General features: G+C 32.6%; 4 protein-coding genes across 4 annotated transcripts; 2 read left to right on the top strand and 2 right to left on the bottom strand.

The window, feature by feature from the left end:
• The first annotated feature begins 341 nt into the window (after nucleotides 1-341).
• LOC111427673 (myb-like protein X) lies at nucleotides 342-2,645 on the top strand. Its single transcript, XM_023062897.2, has 5 exons — nucleotides 342-833; nucleotides 888-1,066; nucleotides 1,125-1,274; nucleotides 1,324-2,134; nucleotides 2,183-2,645. Exons 1-5 carry the CDS (start codon nucleotides 653-655, stop codon nucleotides 2,236-2,238), a joined length of 1,377 nt encoding a protein of 458 aa, XP_022918665.1. The 5' UTR covers nucleotides 342-652; the 3' UTR covers nucleotides 2,239-2,645.
• On the bottom strand, nucleotides 2,631-10,119 carry LOC111427672 (Ribosomal RNA Processing 5). The gene is made up of 12 exons (XM_023062896.2): nucleotides 9,928-10,119; nucleotides 9,601-9,870; nucleotides 9,023-9,296; nucleotides 7,931-8,967; nucleotides 7,651-7,882; nucleotides 7,232-7,596; nucleotides 5,890-6,085; nucleotides 5,525-5,834; nucleotides 4,856-5,468; nucleotides 4,676-4,804; nucleotides 3,046-3,304; nucleotides 2,631-2,990 (listed from the first exon to the last, which is right to left on the bottom strand). Exons 1-12 carry the CDS (start codon nucleotides 10,012-10,014, stop codon nucleotides 2,662-2,664), a joined length of 4,101 nt encoding a protein of 1,366 aa, XP_022918664.2. The 5' UTR covers nucleotides 10,015-10,119; the 3' UTR covers nucleotides 2,631-2,661.
• A 162-nt stretch (nucleotides 10,120-10,281) lies between these two features.
• LOC111427964 (uncharacterized) lies at nucleotides 10,282-11,658 on the top strand. The gene is made up of 5 exons (XM_023063340.2): nucleotides 10,282-10,511; nucleotides 10,570-10,687; nucleotides 10,741-10,902; nucleotides 10,955-11,188; nucleotides 11,238-11,658. Exons 1-5 carry the CDS (start codon nucleotides 10,372-10,374, stop codon nucleotides 11,619-11,621), a joined length of 1,038 nt encoding a protein of 345 aa, XP_022919108.2. The 5' UTR covers nucleotides 10,282-10,371; the 3' UTR covers nucleotides 11,622-11,658.
• On the bottom strand, nucleotides 11,644-18,675 carry LOC111427962 (nuclear transcription factor, X-box binding stc). The gene is made up of 5 exons (XM_023063336.2): nucleotides 17,740-18,675; nucleotides 15,288-16,288; nucleotides 14,830-15,235; nucleotides 12,417-12,768; nucleotides 11,644-12,356 (listed from the first exon to the last, which is right to left on the bottom strand). Exons 1-5 carry the CDS (start codon nucleotides 18,431-18,433, stop codon nucleotides 11,801-11,803), a joined length of 3,009 nt encoding a protein of 1,002 aa, XP_022919104.2. The 5' UTR covers nucleotides 18,434-18,675; the 3' UTR covers nucleotides 11,644-11,800.
• Nucleotides 18,676-18,917: the final 242 nt, after the last annotated feature.

Here is an 18,917-nt window from a genome sequence, read left to right as displayed (position 1 = left end):
TTGTACTCTTCCCATTTCTTTAGGTATAACCAGATTCCAACTACTCTGATTCTCTATATAAATATAATTCTATATTTTGAAACAGTATGTGTACGTATAAAGTTTCTTTAAAGGAATATTTAATTCATAAACAAGAATATAAATTTTGTTTAGGCAACCATTTTGACAGATTAGATTTAGATGAACCATTAATTTTAGGTCTGAATTATTAATTAATTGTTAATAAAATAATTTATTGTTAAAATATCTAATTATAATTATATTTTGAAAAATAAAAACGATTTTTGTTTACTTTTTGAAATTTTTTTTGGTAGTGCCACCTATCTTTGACATTTAAGATTAATTTACATAACCACACCATTTAATAATCATTTTACAACAACAAAACAAACTTAATTAATTCACACACCGGTTCCTAAAGAAATTTATTTGGCGGGATTTTATAAATAAATTGTAATTGCAAAATAAAAAATTGTAATATCGTATGAATAGAATGTTATAACCTATAACTTTCGCGTCGTTGGATCGAGGCGAAAAAAATTGCCGTTTCACTTCTTACCCGTTGCAGTGAAAGTGACGTTTACGCGAAAATCGAGGTTAACTCCTGTTTAATGTTTGTAAACATCAAAATTTCACAATAAATCAATGTGATATGACCAGCTCACGGATCGTACGTGGTACAAAAACGCGAGTTTTGCTTTATATCGTCGCGGCAGTTGTTCTTACCGGATTTATAGCCTGTTTCAATAGCACCAGAATCGAATTGGATAAAGCAACTAAAAGTAATGAATTGTGTCAGCGAGAACAAGAAAATCTTGCTACTCAATTACAAGGTGCTTCAATTAAAATTATAAATAATAAGGCAATTTGATGATGAGAAATTTTAGTTATTTCAGATTATAAACAGGGATTAGAGAAAAGCTTAAAGAATGAAAAGACCGAGCATCAACAGACCAAATTAGAGTTAGAAAGGAGAGTTGATGAGGAGAAGAAACGCACTGCGAAAAACGCTGGGGAGGCTACAAAACGATTTGATTCTTTACAGCAACAATACAACATTTTAAAAGTAGATTTTAATCGGTTAAAATTAATTAATTAAGTTTAAACAAAGTAAATTTTTATAGACCGGTCATGATGATTTACAAGAAAAATGTGCGAAAGCGCAAAATGATCAATCCGAGCAGATTAATAATTTAAAAGCGAGGGAGAGCGAGTTTAAGGAGCGAATTAAGAAGATTGAAAAGGATAAAGAGAATGCTTTGGAGCATTTAAAAGTATTTTTTGGTGTTTACTTTAAAGCAAAATTTAAATTTTTAATTTTAGAGTCAAATTGAACATTTGCAAAACGATAAAATTAACCTGGAGAATCAATTAAAATCAGATCCCAGCAAAGAGGAACTTCTTCGTCTTCAAAAAGAACTTGAAAAGTACAAAGGAAAATCATTAAAAACATCCGAAAATTTTGTCCCCCCAAATCATTCAGAAAATAAAACTAGTTTCAAAAAACAAATTCCCCTAGATTCAAACGATTACAAAATCACCAATGAAGAATCCCGCCAAATCGACACCAACAACAACGTCGCCGATTTACCAAATTTATTATCAAACGATAACGACACCAACAACGTCAACAAGGATAACATTGATACTCAAAATTTTCTTCAAAAACCCGGTTCAAGTAATGCAAAAACTAGCACTCCAGCGAACTTAAAAGGTTCCAAAGAGTTCAATTTAGCCGCTGCACCTTTAAAAATGCCAACTGTAACTCCCGAAAGTGTTAATAAAAATAAAACGACCGAAACGGTGCGGAAATTACCCGATGGGGTTCCACCTCAACCATTTGCACAACCGGTTCATCAAGAATCCGTTTTGAAATCGCCATCAGATAGCGTTATAGATTTAATTAATAATAGATATAGAAATGTGGCGGAAGTTGAAAAAAATAAAATCGATGAGCGAAATGAAATTGAAAAGGAAAATGGGGCAAATGAAGTTTTAGATTTTCCGGAAGATAACGAGGTTGGGGATGGGAAGGAAGGAAAACATGTTGGGGATAATAATAAAGACCGGGTTTATGAAGAATATGATAAATTTCCGCAAAATGATGATAATTTACAAGAAAATGAAGAGGATGGTGAGTATAAAAAATAATTAACTTTCTCAATTAATTGATTATTTTTAGATGATGTCGACGAATATGCTAATCGCCACCCAGAACGAGAAGCGCAACGCAATTAAAACGATTTTTAAAATAAGAGGGGGCAATAATTAAGTCAGTTGCAATAAAAAATTGAGTATTTTGTATATAAACGTCTTTTAAGACAGTTTTACTTAAGTACTTTTTAAGATAAGTTTAAATACAAAAAAAAATTGTCATTTTATATGTGATTTGTGGATGTATTTTCAAAATTTACAAAAATATGTCTTAAATGTTATGCTTGAAACGCCAGTATCTGAATAAAGTCTCGAATCTTAAGCATTTACTAAGAAAAGGATTATGTTCCTAATTTTTTTATTAAAAATGCATACACAAAAATACAAGACTTATTTTTTATCGCATAAGTTTTTTTTGTACAGAAAATTTTTATTGCAAAAACTTTGTGAGTGTTAGAGAATAAATAATAAAACGATTAAAATTAAAATTATTTTATTAACTTTAAATTATTTCCTTTTAACTGAAGAAAATACGTCGTTAAGGATACCTTCAGCAACATTCCTGCTTTCATCAGTGCCAAATTCCCTTTCAAACGCAACATATTTTTTACACAAACTCGTCATTTTGGCAATTTTTAATTTTTGACCCACCGCGCGTTGTAGAACTCTTCGAGCCAAATCTATTTTATTTTTCTTCACCAATTGATCAACGTAAACGGTCCATACATCAACACGTTGAGGGGCATCTTTTAAAATCGTCTCAAATAAAGTTTCCGCATATTCATCTTCATCATTATCAAATTCTAATTTAGCAAATTGAATTATTAAAGGAATATCTAAAATAAAATTAATTATTATTAACGTCGATTATTATTAATTTGGTTTTATTACGTTTCTTCTTCTCAATAAGCGTTCCTAAAGCTTTACTCCTTAATTTCCTTGCTTCCGCAAATCTTTTTTGTTTATAATAAACCTTAGCTACATCAACGTACATTTTTGGTTCTTGTTTAAATTTTTTTATCATTTTTAAAATTAAATCATCAACATCGTGAGGGTTATGCGAGCTTGATAATGCGGTTATTGCGTGGGTATAAATGGTAAGATCATCGTTGTATTGAACCGCTTCGTTAAAAACTTGGGAAAAAGTTTCCTAAAATCAATCAAAATTAATTATTTTAGACTTCTCATTTTCAAAATAATAATTGTGTAACAAATTTGACAAAAATTGAATGATGTTAATCGATTAAGTTGAGGTTGCTTGCGGTCGAAGCCATAGAATTAATACCATAGCAAAACTACACCGACCTATAAGATCTAGCCCTCCAAAAGTTTAGGACAAATGTAGGTCCATAATAAACCTTAGTATTGCTCCAAGGTCTTGTTCCTTTATGTCGGTAAGTGTCAAAAGAGCTTTACCGAAAATTTTGAGTCTTAGGCGGCTTCTGGCAACGCAATTAGTACATGGTATATGTACAGCCGTTTTTGACTCGTCGTTGCAAAGTCGACAAGTTTGATCCTCAGCTTATCAAATGTGGAAGAGGTGGTATTTTAGGGGCGCATGGCCGGTCAGGAAACCTAAGAGCGTCCTTAGGAAACCTCATTTGCTGAAACAGAAAAGCTCTTTGCTTGTCTGTGACCTGGAAGTCCTTCCAGCGTAAGACTACCTTTGAGGCCACCCAACTTTTGATTACTTGCTTTAGGGGCCTTTTTTGTAATCTACAACCGGGTGGGGGTCCGATAAAGGGCGTTTTCGCTGCCTCTTTAGCCAACTTCTCTGCCTTCTCATTACCCTAAATGTCTCTATGACCTGGAACCCACCATAGAGTAACATCTCTCAGGTTACTGGTACACTCTCTTATCAGTGCGGAGTCACAGATATACGTCTGAATTGCCTTTACGGCGGCCCAACTGTCTATGAAAATGTTTATGGATGCACCTTTCTATCGCGTTTGTAGGTTCAAAGCGGTGTAAAAGTTTATAGCAAGAACTTCTGCTTAAAAAATGGTTATGTCCGAGCTGAGGGGCAATTTAATTTGGTCCACTACAGTATTATACTACTTTACAGTATTTTTCAACTGCACAAACGCCTGCTGTTTTTTGTCAATTGTCAAAATTGTTATTGGAACAAACCTAATATAAACAAATTGACATAATAATTAAATATATTCAAAAAAAAATGTCTTTTTGTCCATGGCTTAGATCACCATTGACCGATTTGGGAGCCCATATGGGAAATCATCAATGGTTTGGTCGTTGTGCAACTATTGAAATGAAAATGATGGATTGTTTGGAAGCATATGGATTAGATAAGGGTAGGATAAAATGTAGGGATATAATGGATGATTTCAGGGAGTGTTCAAATAGACATAAAGAAAAAAGTCGATCGTTTTGGATGCGTTGGGAACGCGATCGGCAATATTGGAGTGGAGAACGATGCAAATCGGATCGATATGCGCCATCTCCCCAATGGGATTCTTTTTGGCCATTTATACCAAGACATTCAAAATAAACGTTATTATACCTTCGTTCCATAAAGATGTTCAAGATTTATAAATGCAGTCCAAACGTTTAAAACATCCACTGTAAGTGTTGGATTAATATTTTGAACGGCTCTTCGAAAAACTGCGCGTGCTTTATCGATTTCAGTATTCTAAAAAAATGTATTTATTACAAAAATAAAAGAAAAATTAATTTTATTTACGCTTATATGAAGTGAAGCATATTGAATCCAAAGTGAGGATGAATTCGGTTCCGCCAATAACCTCCTATCAAATTGATCCGCCGTTTGTGGGATGCTATCTTGGGTCATATCGGCGTAAGAAAGTTCGATTTTCCGTAACTTTTCTTCTTCTTGTTTTAATAAATCGATTTGTTCTTTTTTTGTGAGCTTTTTTTTCTTTTTTGGTCGTTCATTTTCGTCGGTTTCGTTATCAGAATCCGATTCAGAATTGGATCCTTTAATTAAATTTGGTTCAAAAAATGATTTCATGCTTGGAGGTTTAAATTCATCTGTACTTATTGGTATTAAAGGCTTTTCAATAGGCTTTATCGGTTCTTTTAAATCTTCTTTTTCAAGTTTACGTTTTTTTGGTTTAGTTTTCTTCTCTAATTCGTTTAAATCATCATTACAAGATGTATTTTGTTTTATATTAGCATCATCATCTTCACTTTTATTTTCAACATCATCTTCTTTATCATTTTTTGTTTGTTTATTATTATCTTTTTTAACCTCACTTAATTTGCGTTTCTTCTCTTTGAGAATTGATTTTTTAAATAAATCTTTTGGAAACCCGATAAACCCTAATTCATTTTTACTAAAAATAAAATATTAGCTTTAATTCTTATTAACTCATTTCAAATTTAAGTTTACCTTAAAATTGTGAATCGAAACTTATCCTTAATCGCCTTTAAAAATTTTAAATCTGGTTTAAAATCATTTTCGTTTCTTTTAATAGGAATAAACCCAAACGATTTTTTTCCTTTCAATTTTAATGAGCAAATAGCCAAGTTTTCGCGAATTAATAAAATCGTTGCGAATGGTTCTTCATCATTTTTGAAATCGATTTTCTCCAAAATCTTTTGATTCACCACTTTGGGCTTAAAAGTTATCTCAAGTTGGTTATCTATTATGTTTATAAATAAGATTCGTGCTGTATAAATCGATCCAAGCTTCATATTTTCTTCGAAAAAAAATTGTGGTTAACCTTTTTTATTTAATAATTAAAAATAACTCACTTAACATATTTTCTTTTTTTGCAATTCCTTTAATTCCATCATTAGTTTCAACGATACAATCGTTATTTGATAAATTCATTAAGCGTACATTTACTTTTTGACCAACTTTGTAATTTAAAATCGCTTTTGATTCTTTTAAAATATTATTTATTAAATCCATATCGTTAAGTTGCTTTTGCAAATAAATAGATGAACTCTGAAAAGTTCAAACAATTAATTCTACTTTAATTGTGCTTAAAAAAGTAATTTTTTAGATCTGTCAAATTGTTGTAAAGTTGGTGACAGTTGGTATCATTAACAGGGAATTTTAAATCAACTTGTGTCACGCTGACGTTTCAACTTTGTTATTTAAAAACAAAATTTAATTTTTGTTTTATAAATATACATAAATAATTGGAATAAAATAAATGTCAGAAAAAAGAGCAACTTATTGGGAGTTACTAAAAATATTACTCAGAACAACATAAATTTTATAAAGACACCAAGCAATACCAACACAAACCATAAAAATTTGACTTTGACAGGTATTCCAAAAAAATAAATTGTATTTTTGCACTTGTACAAAAATCTAATAGCAATTTTGATAAATATAAACTTTGAACGAAGCTATTAAGTTCGTCTGGTGAAATTAGTTGTGAATTAAATGATTTTCTTTAGTTTTCTTTTGAAACGTCAATTTCCCAGGAAAGAATGTTAAGTAAGGTTAGTTTTTCTTAGAGGATGTGCAGACCAGGTACTGAAGGTGGGTGTTGGGGTTAGCTAGGGAGACTCCAGGATATATGTATAGTCAGGGAAGAAATGAAGGTAGATAAGGTGAGGGTGGAGGCGGATAAGCGAGCAAAGCGTTTTGAGGAGAGGATGGAAGGTAGAGGGCACTGTAAAATTTGCTACAGTCAGATTGAGGCAAGAAAGGGACGTGATAGGCAGCGAGAAAGAGAGGAATACTACAAAAGGTTGGATCAACAAAAGAAGTGAACAGAAAAAGAAAAGAGGACAACCCAAAATATGCCGAAATTGTAGCGGAAAGGCTGACAAAGTACCTGATGATGGAGGGGGGTGAGGAGGGGAAGAGGTTGATAGTCACGTTTAGATGTGGCAATGAAGAAAGGGCCAATAGATATTGGATGAGGAAAGAGGTTGCAGACTATATGGGGAAGGTGGGAGTCTTTGCACCATCTGCTGATGGAGTGCAGTGAGTTGAGGGAAGAGGAGATGGATTGGAGGCAAGTGCTGGGGGAGAGGGCAAAGGGAGACATAAGGTAACAGGGAGAGACTGGTTAAAGAGATAAGCATTATCAAACCTTATGGGAAACAATAAATTATTATTAATTATAAAACTTACTGTTAATCCGCCAAAAACTTCTGAAAATTGTATGGTTCCATTAAATTCATTTTTATTAACTTTAGAAATTAATTTAACTAAAAGTTGTTGTCCAAACTCAAATCTAACTTGATCCAATAAAGATTCATCATCAAAAAAGCTATTTTTAGCAACATTTACTTTCACAACTCCGTTCTTTGTGAAAATATCGACAATTAAATAATTCCCATCAAACTTATCCACAAAACCATGTAAAATAACACCTGCTTTTAACGATTTTTTTGTTGGAATTTTTAAGTTTTGCTTTAACGTAAATAAACAATCTGTTGATGACGAAGATTTTAAACAAATTAATCCGGAAAGTTTTTGGTCCAATTTAAGATTATCTTAAAAGAAAATTATTAAAGTCGGAAATTTTTATGGAATATTTAATTTTTTACCGATAATTATTTTTGAGAGTTTTAAATCTGGATTTAAATAATTAAGGGGGATAAATCCTTGCAAATTATTTTTTGTTGTTGTGATAAAAACGCCGGTGTTGGTTATTTTTGTAATTTTTCCATCAAAATTTTTTCCAATAACATTATCTAAAGGAATATTTTCTTTTTTATCACTCTCTCCAATTGATAATAAAAGATTTTCGTTTTTCTTATGAACCACGCTCACTGTAATCTTAATTAAATAATTAATATTTATATAATAAATAATTTATAAACTTACAACTTCTCCTTGATAAAAAAATCTTTTAAAATCCATCTTTTTCTCCTTATCCAAAACAATTCCTTTAACCTCGTTATAAAACTTGACAATCACCATGTGTTGTTTAATAAAAACAACAACCCCTAAATAACTTTTATTTAATTTAGCATCTTTATACGAACACAAACATTCGTGCTCCTCCAACAAAGCGGGTTTTAACGTTAACTTAACCGAGGTTGGATCCACAGATAACACTCTACCTTTAACATTTTTACCAACTTTAAATTTTAATTTAACGTTTTCGCTATATAAGACATTCGTGAGTTGTTCGTTTGTAACGAAACATTCCACCATTCCAACTTTAACTACGACCCCGCTTCGGTTTATATAAATTATTTTTCCACTGACAATCTCCCCAGGTTTAAAATCAGTTTTTGAAAAATACTTTTCTTTGATTATGTCAGTTTCAAAGGTACAAATATACATTTTATCAATGTATGAATAATCCATGATGCGGCACTCCACCTTTCTTCCTTTAGGATATTTCTCTGTGATTAAACTTTGAATATCAGCGTTATCTTTCACTTTTAACGATTTAATTAAACGTTTAAACGTGATAAATCCTCGATCTCCATTTTTAAACTCAACCAAAACGCCTTTAGCAAAATCATCGATTATCGTTGATTTTGAAACGGTCCCAATGGGATAATTCGGTGGGGGAAGTTTTAAATGAGGTGGTGTTGTTGTAAAATAAGTAAATTTAGTTATCGGATTTTTGTATAAAACGTACGCTTTAAAATTTAAATCATTTTTCGTTGAATCTAAATAAATCTTGTTTATGTAACCAATTAAACCATCGAAAAAGGTTACTTCAATTCCGTTTTTTAATATTTTCGTGCGTTTTACGTCCACACAACTTCCAGGGCATAAAATATCTAAGTTACAAATTGGGGAGTCATAATCGTTTAAAACATCTTTTGATGTCGTCACCATAATTGTCGTTATATTGTTTGAGGATTCTATATTTTTGATTAAAACCCAAAGAGGTTGCCCCTCAACTAAAATAAATAATAATTATAATAAAAATAAAAATTTATGTCCGTTTTAACTTACTATATTCATCATTTTCATCGCAATCTTTTATATTCAATATACAACGCACATTTTGTACTCCTAAATCAATCGAATAAACATGATCTGCTTTTTCTAAAATTGCCCCCCAAACTAACATTCCTTTACGAAACGAATTGCAATTACTTTGATGGTTTATATTCATTGGGTTTGTGGTAGCGATGAGTCGTTTATTTCCTTGATTCGTTTCTTTGTTTTCAAGGATTTGAACGGGGATGCAATCACCGATTTCAAATAAATCTTTTAGATTAAATGACTAAAAAAATGTATTAATATAAAGTAGGGAAAAATTAAAGAATCCGACCCGACGTCATCATTGTAAGTATGCAACCAATATCACAGTATTCATATTGCAATACATGCTTGCATACTTGGTTGCATATGGTTAGCATGGTTGATGACGTCACAAAAAATGACGTCACGTCGAAACTTTAAAGTAATTTTTCAGTAAGTTTTACACTTTTCCGCACTTTTTTTTTATTTGTAATGACTTACTTAAGTGATTTCCCGTCGATAAAAAAAAAAATTAAATAAAATAAAAAATAAATAAAATAACTCACATTATAAAACTCTTCATTTTTAATTAACTCCTTTGTTAATTTATCTGATATAGAATTAACTTGAACATCCGCATATAAGGTACCAGGTAACTGAACTTTAACGGTAACACCCAAAACTTCTTTAACACAGCCTAAAATTATCATCGAAGGTTGGATTTTGTTGTACGCTAATAAATCAACCGAGTTTAAATGTAAATCAGTACTATCTTTTTTTGATTGAATTGATTTAATTATTTTTTTCTTCTTTTGGTGCTCATTAACGCTGAATAACTAAATGAAATTAGGTTAGGTTTAAATTTTTCTCTTTAATTATTTAAAATATCTTACATTTTTTTGTTTGGGTCTTTCATCATCGCGCTTTTTCTTAATGGTAGAACCGCCGCGAGGAAAATTTGCTTCTTCAATTTCGGGCATTTTTCAAAAACAGTTATTCTTAAAAAATAAGCTAGAAAACAAGTATTGAGGTTATGTAGAATTCGATAAAAACGTCAAGCACGTGTTTTGATAGAGGGCGCATGCGTTATTTTATTATAAAAGTTATGTTCGATTAAGAATATTTCAAGACATTTAAAGTTTATGAAGCAAAAAAATAAATGGATTAAATCGTTTATGTATGTTTTTAATAAATAATAAATGCTATAAAGATTTGATTGTTTAATTATGTATTTTTAACATTGAGTGAATCGAACCTCAAAAAATTTTGGTGACCTTCAGACATAGATAAATAAGTTTTATATCAATTTTTACACATTTTCCATATTATTGTTAAAAATGTCTTTGCCAAGTACTTTTGTATCTAACTTTCACGACGAAAACGTCGTAAAAAAGATGAAATATTCTATTTTTGGTGATACCGGTATGCAAGTATCCAAACTTTCTTTAGGGTGTGCAGAATTTTCATCTATTTATGGGTAAATACCCTGTATTTAAATAAAAGCGATAAATAAAAGAATGAATTTAATTTTTTAGAGATTACTCAGAAGATAATTGTAAAGCAACATTAATAAAAAGTTTAAAATCAGGCATAAACTACTTGGATACAGCTTATTGGTATGGACAAAACACCTCACAAGAAGTTTTAGGAAGAGTAATTAAAATGATTTTCAAATTAAACCATTTTCTTTAAATTTAATTTATTAGTGTTTAAAAGATGTTCCTCGTTCATCATATTATTTAGCAACGAAAGTAGGTAGATATGAGCAAGATCCTAAGGAAATGTTTGATTTCTCATCTGAAAAAACTCGTTGGTGTTTGGAGAATAACTTAAAAACTTTAGGTGTTGATTACATCGATGTTATCCAAGTTATTTGACCTTCAAAAATAATTAACAAATTATAAATAAATAACTTTGTAGATTCACGACATTGAATTTGCTCCATCAATTGAATATTTAATCGAAAACACTTTACCTGTACTTGATGAAGCTCGAAAAAAGGGTATTGTCAAGTATATTGGAGTTACAGGATACCCAGTTAGTGCTTTAAAAGAAATTGTTGAAAAATCACCAATTAAAATTGATATGGTTTTGAGTTATTGTCGGTTTAATTTAGTTGATGATACTTTAAAGGATTTTATACCATTTTTTAAGGTAATTCAAATCATTAATTAATTCTAACTAATTAATTTTTTATTTTTAGGAAAAAAAAATGGGGATTGTTAACGCATCCGGTCTTAATATGGGGTTATTATCTAATTCAGGTCCCCAACCTTGGCATCCAGCCCAAGATGAGATTAAAACGGCTTGTAAAAAAGCTAGAGATTTATGTATCGAAAATGGAACTGATTTAGCGAGATTGGCTACTTATTATATTTATAACGATCCTGATATTGACACAAATTTGGTTGGGATGAAGACTTTGGGTCAGTTAGATTCAAATTTGGATGTTTTATTCAATGGGATCACCCAAAAAGAGAAAGAAATTTTAGAAGAGGTCAAAAAAGGATTTGTTGATCTAAAAGTGAAACATTGGGAAGGTGTTGAATTGGAAAAATTTAAAAACTCAACATTAAAATACGATTAGTATTCAATAAAACGTAATTAACTCTCTTGGAGAAAAACAGTTTGTTTAATTCTAAAAATTGCCTTATAAACACGAAATTTAAACAACTTATCAAAAATTAATCCATGTAATATTAATCAATAATAGCATAAAATTCAGAATTACCAAATACAGAAAAAAATTAAATCTTATTCAAAATACTAATATTCATCATAACAATCAACTATTTCCCCAGCTGATCCAGACTGTAAATTAACACTTCCACCAGAACGAGTATTATTAACCCTCAAAGAAACCAGTTCCTTTTTCGGCGCAACTGTACTCCTCAAAATAGGCCCAGGAACTTTTCTTTGTCCATTTTCTCTTTGCAAAAGCTCCAAAATGCTCACACTCGGCAACCAGGATTTATCACGAAAAGCTGTTGCAACAACGTTTCGATTTGGTTCGGCGTCATAAGCGGCACTTTCGCACCCAAAGTGTTCGCAATATTCGTGAACAAACGCCCGTTTATCACGATTCATCGTTTCAAATGAATGCGATCGACTTTTTTGTTTGCTTTGTTTAGCTAATTGAACCAATTCAGATAGTTTATCATGAATGTGCTGACAGAATCTTGGATCTTTTTTCGCCCATGTTCTCATAAAATCGGAATATCTCGGGGTTAATTTTGCGGAAAGATCGGGATTACGAATTTGTAAACCTATTGCTAAACGACGATTACGTTCGACTACGCGACATTCTTCAGTACATTCCAAACTAGAACAAAAAACAATTTAAAATTAAAATAAATATTATTTTAGGCATTTTTTTTATTACGTTTTTGGTGTAACATTTTTCTTTTGCCCCCCGACTATATCACTTAAATCAACCGTTTGCCCCTTTTGGATATCGGCCATTTTAGAGGCGAGTTGTTTCATTGTAATCGATTGATATTCCCCGGCCAAATCCATACAAACTCGAGTACTCGAACGCAACCCACATTCACAAGTAACTTTTACTATTTGTTTGCATGGAGTGTCGGGGCAAGGAGCATCTTTGTGACATGGAGCTGCACAAGGATGGTCGCATCCGACTCTTGGTTTTGTACACGGTTGGGTACAAGGTAATGGACAAGAATTAGTGTGGCAAGGTTGGATGCATTTGTGTTGACCACATGGTAAATCTTTTCCTAAAATATTAAATTAGAAAATAGTATATTAAGAAACTAGTTTCGTAAGACACACTTGCACGAATTCAAGTTTAAAAAGGAGTGGAGATGCCACGAGTTTTTTAATGAATGAGTGCTTTAAGTCTTATGAAACGTGTTTTTATGCCATTTTTTGTAATTCGCGTTTTTATCCTTTTTTTAACAAAAATAAAATAAATTTTGACAATGTAGGGAAATAGGTATGTAGCAGTTGGTAACACCGTGTCACTTGAAAATAGAAATGTCAAAACACAAAATGTATGAAAAAAATTTTTCATGTATAGGGTGGTTCAAATTCGATGTCCAAATAGACTAAAAACATAGCAAAACCAGCAAGTGCAATTATCTTGGTTATTGTTATAACTTATTATAAGTGAAGTATTAGGTATGAGGACTTTATATGGACATTTTTTTACAGACAATTTGATGACGTAGTCAAACAAATTTTTTAGATATTGAAATATGACAATTTTCGTTTTTTTAAACGGAAACAACCACTGATTATTCGCTTATTAAATTCGTTATTTTTTTCTGATTACAAAAATATAGGGTTATATATAGTCGAGCCGTCGAATTTGTGCAGTGGTAAATCACCGTGACAGGTACTTACAAAAAAGGGGTAGTCGGTTCCTTCGTTATGTAACCGCCTACTCCCACCAGAGTCTTTAAGGCGCAGCTACACTATACGAGAATAAACCTTCCTTTACAGTCAGATAAGAAGTTATGAATACCGTTCACAGTGCGTCAGCGGCTTTTATTATTTTTTGTCTCCAGTAACGCGCTCAGTGCGCACCCCCAGAAGGGGTGTGGTCACTTACTTTGACGAATCTGGACAGGGCGACCGACGATGTGAGAAATTTACCTATCTGTCACGGTGATTTATCACTGCACAAATTCGACGGCTCGACTATAGGTCTATTTCTTATTGTTTTAGAATAAAGTAAACTAAACTTAAAAATAAACTTTTTTTAGTGTCGTCAAAGAAATTACAGTTTCCTGTAAATTACGGTATTATAACTAAAAATTATTCTACTAAAAATTTATATAAAATTTACTTTATTTTCTAATATGTTAAACCTTTCGTAATTTTCGTTATCCATCTTAAAAAACAGGATTTTTAATTTGACACTTCAGAAAATTTTTGAATACAAACAAATGTTGTTTATTTGAATTACAAAAAAAAATATATGAGCGCCATCTATCAATTTATTAAGTAATTTAATAATAATATTAAATATTAATAAAAAATGTGAAATAATGCAATCTATTCCAACTTTTGTGTAAAACAAATATAAATTAAATAGTTCAACAAATGTATTTGTTTCAAATATCAGAAATATGTTTTTTTAATTTTTAGTTATAATTTACAGGAAACTGTAAATTTAGTTTTTTTGATGACACTAAAAAAAAAGTTTATTTTTGCTTTATTCTAAAACAATAAGAAATAGACCTGTCAAACCCTATATTTTTGTAATCAGAAAAAAATAACGAATGTAATAAGCGAATAATCAGTGGTTGTTTCCATTTAAAAAAACGGAAATTGTCATGATATCTCAATATCTAAAACCGAAAAAATTTTTTTGACTACGTCATGATATTCTCTGTAAAAAAGTGTCCATATAATGTCTTAGTTATAATACTCCACCTATAATAATAACCAAGATAATTGCACTTGTTGGTTTTACGATATTTTCAATTTTGGCCGCTAGGGGAAAAACCAAAGACGATAGCGCTTCGTTCACGAATTAATTGATTTTCGCAAATTTAAATGTATTTTGCATTGAACAAAACTTACTTCCTAAATTTATTAATAATTTTCAATTTTACAAGGTATAAATTCCAATTCAAATTGTCACTTTGACAACTAGAAAAATTAATGACCCAATATCACCAACTTAAATTGCTTCCATAAAATGTTACTAAAATCTCATTACAGCATCGGATCCTATAAGGAGACTCATTACAGCATCCGTTTAAGTATTGTAATAGCTTTCATTACCGTCGCGAATTACAAAAAAATTATTTAAATTAATATAATCTTACCACACGGTAATCCACAACTAAATTCATCTTGATAACACAATATCGTTGATCTCTGTTCATGTTTACCATGACACCATCGTTTACATAAAACAGTACATGGGGGGCATGGGCCAATATGGCATTTATGACCGGGATCATGTCCACATTCTCTTCGCCTCGAACATGGTTGGTTACAATCTGGGGGGCGAGTACCACAAGCTATCGGGGGGTAAGTAACGCAGGCACCGCATTCGCAAAAGAGCTCTTCAAAACTCATCCGGGGACACGGCAAGCAACGACCACGATGACACTCTTGTTCGCAGCGGTGGATTCCGCAAGATAAAGCTCGATTACAAATTAACGAGCAGCGATGTTCAATTTCTATACAACAAAATTGGTTGCATTTGTGTTTACAACAAAGACGCATCTATAAAAAAATTTTTTTTAAGTAAAACGTTTATTAAATTAATTAATATTACTTTTGTGCATTTCTTTTGGCATCTAGCATCATCAGCTTTAGTAGTTAACTCAGAACAAGCAATTTCCTTATCCATATAACCACATCTACATCGAACCATTGTAGTTAGAGAACAATCTGGGCATTCACCTTTGTGACACTTTTCTTGGCAACGATGCGGTTGTGAAGGTTGGCCACACTTCAAAATTTTATTGCAAATCTTTTCGCACGATGGAATGGGATCGAAGCATGATTCTCGGACGACCGCCAATTTTGTTTGTCCGCAATAACAAGTTGTAACCACATCTGGACTTGTTTCGCACGGTGGGCAACTTCCCGAATGACAAATCAACATACATTTATGATTCCCACACGCTAACATTTTCCCACAAACATCGTCGCATTCGTATTTATCGACATTTTTAACTTCTTCGGTACAAATTACGGTTCTTCCCACTTTTCCGCAGTAACATTCTTGTTTTACATACTTGGTACAAGGGGAGCAATCGCCCGCGTGACAATTTTTCTCGCATTTATGCAGTCCACAGTTTAATAATTTCTCACATTTACTTTGACAAGTAACGGGAGTATCAGCGTTACACGCAACCGTCGCTTTTGTACGTCCACACCCGCACGGTTTTGCAACGGAAACGGTGCATTCGGGGCAAGGTCCCGGATGACACAATAACGTACAAGCGTGCTCGCAAAAACGACCTTTTCTTTGACAAATTTCCCCGCAACTGTGAGGCGTCATTCCTGGTTCGTATTTTGGGTTAAGTATTTTTTCGCAGTAACAGTAATATTCTTCGGGAATCGTTGGATATATGTTTTGACAAGCGGGGCATCTCCAACCAGATTCTAGTTTGGAGGTGTTCGCCCATTGTTTTATACATTTTAAGTGGAGGACGTTGTAACATTGTTTGCAGGACCAAACGGGATCTGTATTTCGTAAGCGTTCGCAACAGACCATACATTCTAATTGATTACGTTCTAATTGATCTTGGAGACGTTCACGTTGATTTGCTGAAATTGAAAATGAAACCATTACAACAACTCAACAGGTTATGGAGCCAGAGTGTGCAAAATCGGTTAAAAACACAAGTGTTTACGGTAAGAAACACTAACACAACGTTGTCGTGTGTCAATGAACTTCTTCGAATTAAGAACTGGAAAGTTTGAGAAGAATCCATGAACATGCTGTTTCGTACGACTCGTTTATTCGACGTCGTGGTACACGTAAAGTACCAGAGACGGTAGTAATCGTGTGTGTCGTTTCAGAAAATCGCTATATGGGCTGAAACAAGCTCCATGCTGTTGGAAAAGTTGCTTTAAAGAATTTCTGTTCGCGCACGGTTTTCGCGAAAGTAGTGCCGATCCGTGCTTGTTCGTGCACGTTCGCCGCGATAAGAAACTATTTCTAGCCATCCACATAGATGACGGACTAGTTGCCGGAAATGATGTTAATGGAATAAATAAACTTGTTTTTGATTTGCAGTCAGGTCAAAACCATGGAAAAACCTTTGAACTTTTTTCTAGGTATTCGAGTATAGTACATAGATGAAGGAATTTTTATTAGCCAGGCGCTTATACCAGAAAAGTGATTAAAAAATTTGGACTAGGAATTGCCAAGCCGATCGCAATACCCAGTATGGCTTTTGAAAAACATGAAAAAAGCGTAGACATAACTGGAAGTACTCCATATCGTGAAGCTGTGGTTTGTCTAATGTATTTGGCAGTTGCTACTAGTCCTGACATAGCATTTGCAGTTAGAGTAGCAGCACAAGCGGTCTCAAAACCAAGTCTACCTGACTGGCAGCGAGTAAAGAGGATAATTCAATATCTAAAAAGATCTTTGGTATTTTATATAAAGTGATGAAGGAGTCTTTGTCACTTACAGTGATGCTGATCATGGAGGCGATTGGGAGCCAGCAAAATCAACTACAGGGTTAGTTAGTCTAGATGCTAGAGGAGCTGTACTATGGTCCAGTGGACAACAAAGATTGGTAGCGCTTTCATCAACGGCGGCGGAGTGAAGCAATAAAGAATATAATATGGCTTAGAAAGTTATTTGATGACTTTGTTGATTGTAAGGACTGTCCAACACTGCTTTGTGACAATCAGAGTTAAATTGCTTTGGGGAAAAATCCAGTTTTCAACAAGAGAACAAAACAAATAATGTTTTAATAAAAAGTTACTGCAACTCAACAGCTACAAAATCCAGCTTGGCCCTAAAAGGATTAAAAGAAACGTCTTATAGTAGAAGTAGCACAAGTGATGCTAAAACAGAAAGCTTTATTGATATAGTTATCAGACAAATATGTAAAGGTATACATTTGTTGCATATCAAAACATGACAGAAAGATGTACAACATTTATGTCAATATCATATCATCTCCAGCGCCTTGCCCACAAGCAATCTCTATTTTAAGTCAAAAATGATGCTACATTAAAAAAAAAATCAAAAAAATACTTACATTGTACGTTTTGATATTTTTGTCCCCTCTTTTCTTTTGGGTCTTTATTGAAATCCTTTTTCTCCCTCCAATTAACTTCTGAACTATTATCATTTCTTTTATTAAATTTGCTATTATTATAATTATTCCTACCACCCCATTTTTTCTTATAATCACTCCTATTATTATCACTACCACCCTTATTATCATACCAATTATTACTTCGATTTTGATACCCTTTATAATATTTATCGTTTCTATCTCGACCACTGAAATTCTCCTCCTTAACGTCTCTACCATCTACGCTTTGTGCTTCTCCTTTATTTTCAGATCCCCCATTTTCGTAGTCATCATCTCCTCCTCTCCTATACCCGTTATTGTAATAATTCTTTTTATTATTCCTATATTTTTGAGGTTTCTTAACAGTCCCAGAAGTACTCTGAACATTTTGTGTGTTCTGAACACTCTGTACACCATCTGGATTGTGGTATTGTCTAGGTTTGAATTCGGCAGCGGTGGGATGTAAATTGGATCGTAAAACGTCGATTTGGGAACCGCCCGGGGCGCTCATAGCTTGAGCTGGTGGAACGTAATTTCCGGCAGAATAAGAATTGTTGTAGCTTGGTTGTTCTGGGGTGTTGTTATAAAAACGGTTGTGGTATGTGTTCCCTGGGTAATTCTGGTTCGCGTAGTAATCTTGGTTCCAATTAGACATCGTTTTGTAACGGAAAGTCGTTCAATATTGTGAAATTAGAAAAACAGGAGGGCGATCGAGGTCTGACGAACGGGTTTCAACGCGCGAGAAAACTTAAAATACGAAACGCGCGCGAGTAAGGAAACTTAAACCTAAGACGAATTTACTCTTAACGATCCGAAAAGGAAAAATAATTTAGGAGGAAATTTTGAAAACTAAACCATCACTCACCCAAAAATCGCAAGTGTCAAATTCGTTCTGTCGGGTGAAGTTGGTTGCATATAATTTGACTAAAAAATTTTTTCCATTTTTCGGTCAAATGAACTTATTCACTTATGATCTAATCTTTTTATTTTATTCACTTATTGATTAGATAAAAGAATGACTTATTATTTAAATAAACAAATATGCCAAATTTAGATTTAAATTTATTTAATTTTTATTAAATTAAAATAAAGATTGTAGGAGTGCGTAACTGCCAATATTATATGAAACGATTGTCAGG

Source organism: Onthophagus taurus, chromosome 6, assembly GCF_036711975.1.
Source record: "Onthophagus taurus isolate NC chromosome 6, IU_Otau_3.0, whole genome shotgun sequence".
Classification (NCBI taxonomy): domain Eukaryota; kingdom Metazoa; phylum Arthropoda; class Insecta; order Coleoptera; family Scarabaeidae; genus Onthophagus; species Onthophagus taurus.
This window is presented reverse-complemented; position numbering and strand designations above follow the sequence as displayed.

Excerpts from the sequence above, each read along its gene's own strand:
- LOC111427964 (XM_023063340.2), top strand. The coding sequence starts at position 10,372 with ATGTCTTTGCCAAGTACTTTTGTATCTAACTTTCACGACGAAAACGTC. Across the intron at positions 10,688-10,740 it reads CACAAGAAGTTTTAGGAAGA|TGTTTAAAAGATGTTCCTCG; the intron begins GTAATTAAAATG and ends TTAATTTATTAG. Across the intron at positions 10,903-10,954 it reads ATTACATCGATGTTATCCAA|ATTCACGACATTGAATTTGC; the intron begins GTTATTTGACCT and ends ATAACTTTGTAG.
- LOC111427673 (XM_023062897.2), top strand. The coding sequence starts at position 653 with ATGACCAGCTCACGGATCGTACGTGGTACAAAAACGCGAGTTTTGCTT. Across the intron at positions 834-887 it reads TCTTGCTACTCAATTACAAG|TTATTTCAGATTATAAACAG; the intron begins GTGCTTCAATTA and ends GAGAAATTTTAG. Across the intron at positions 2,135-2,182 it reads ACAAGAAAATGAAGAGGATG|ATGATGTCGACGAATATGCT; the intron begins GTGAGTATAAAA and ends GATTATTTTTAG.
- LOC111427672 (XM_023062896.2), bottom strand. The coding sequence starts at position 10,014 with ATGCCCGAAATTGAAGAAGCAAATTTTCCTCGCGGCGGTTCTACCATT. Across the intron at positions 9,297-9,600 it reads AAAATGAAGAGTTTTATAAT|TCATTTAATCTAAAAGATTT; the intron begins GTGAGTTATTTT and ends ACATTTTTTTAG. Across the intron at positions 5,469-5,524 it reads TTTCGATTCACAATTTTAAG|TAAAAATGAATTAGGGTTTA; the intron begins GTAAACTTAAAT and ends TTTTATTTTTAG.
- LOC111427962 (XM_023063336.2), bottom strand. The coding sequence starts at position 18,433 with ATGTCTAATTGGAACCAAGATTACTACGCGAACCAGAATTACCCAGGG. Across the intron at positions 15,236-15,287 it reads GCCAAAAGAAATGCACAAAA|ATGCGTCTTTGTTGTAAACA; the intron begins GTAATATTAATT and ends ATTTTTTTATAG. Across the intron at positions 12,769-14,829 it reads TAGTTGTGGATTACCGTGTG|GAAAAGATTTACCATGTGGT; the intron begins GTAAGATTATAT and ends TTAATATTTTAG.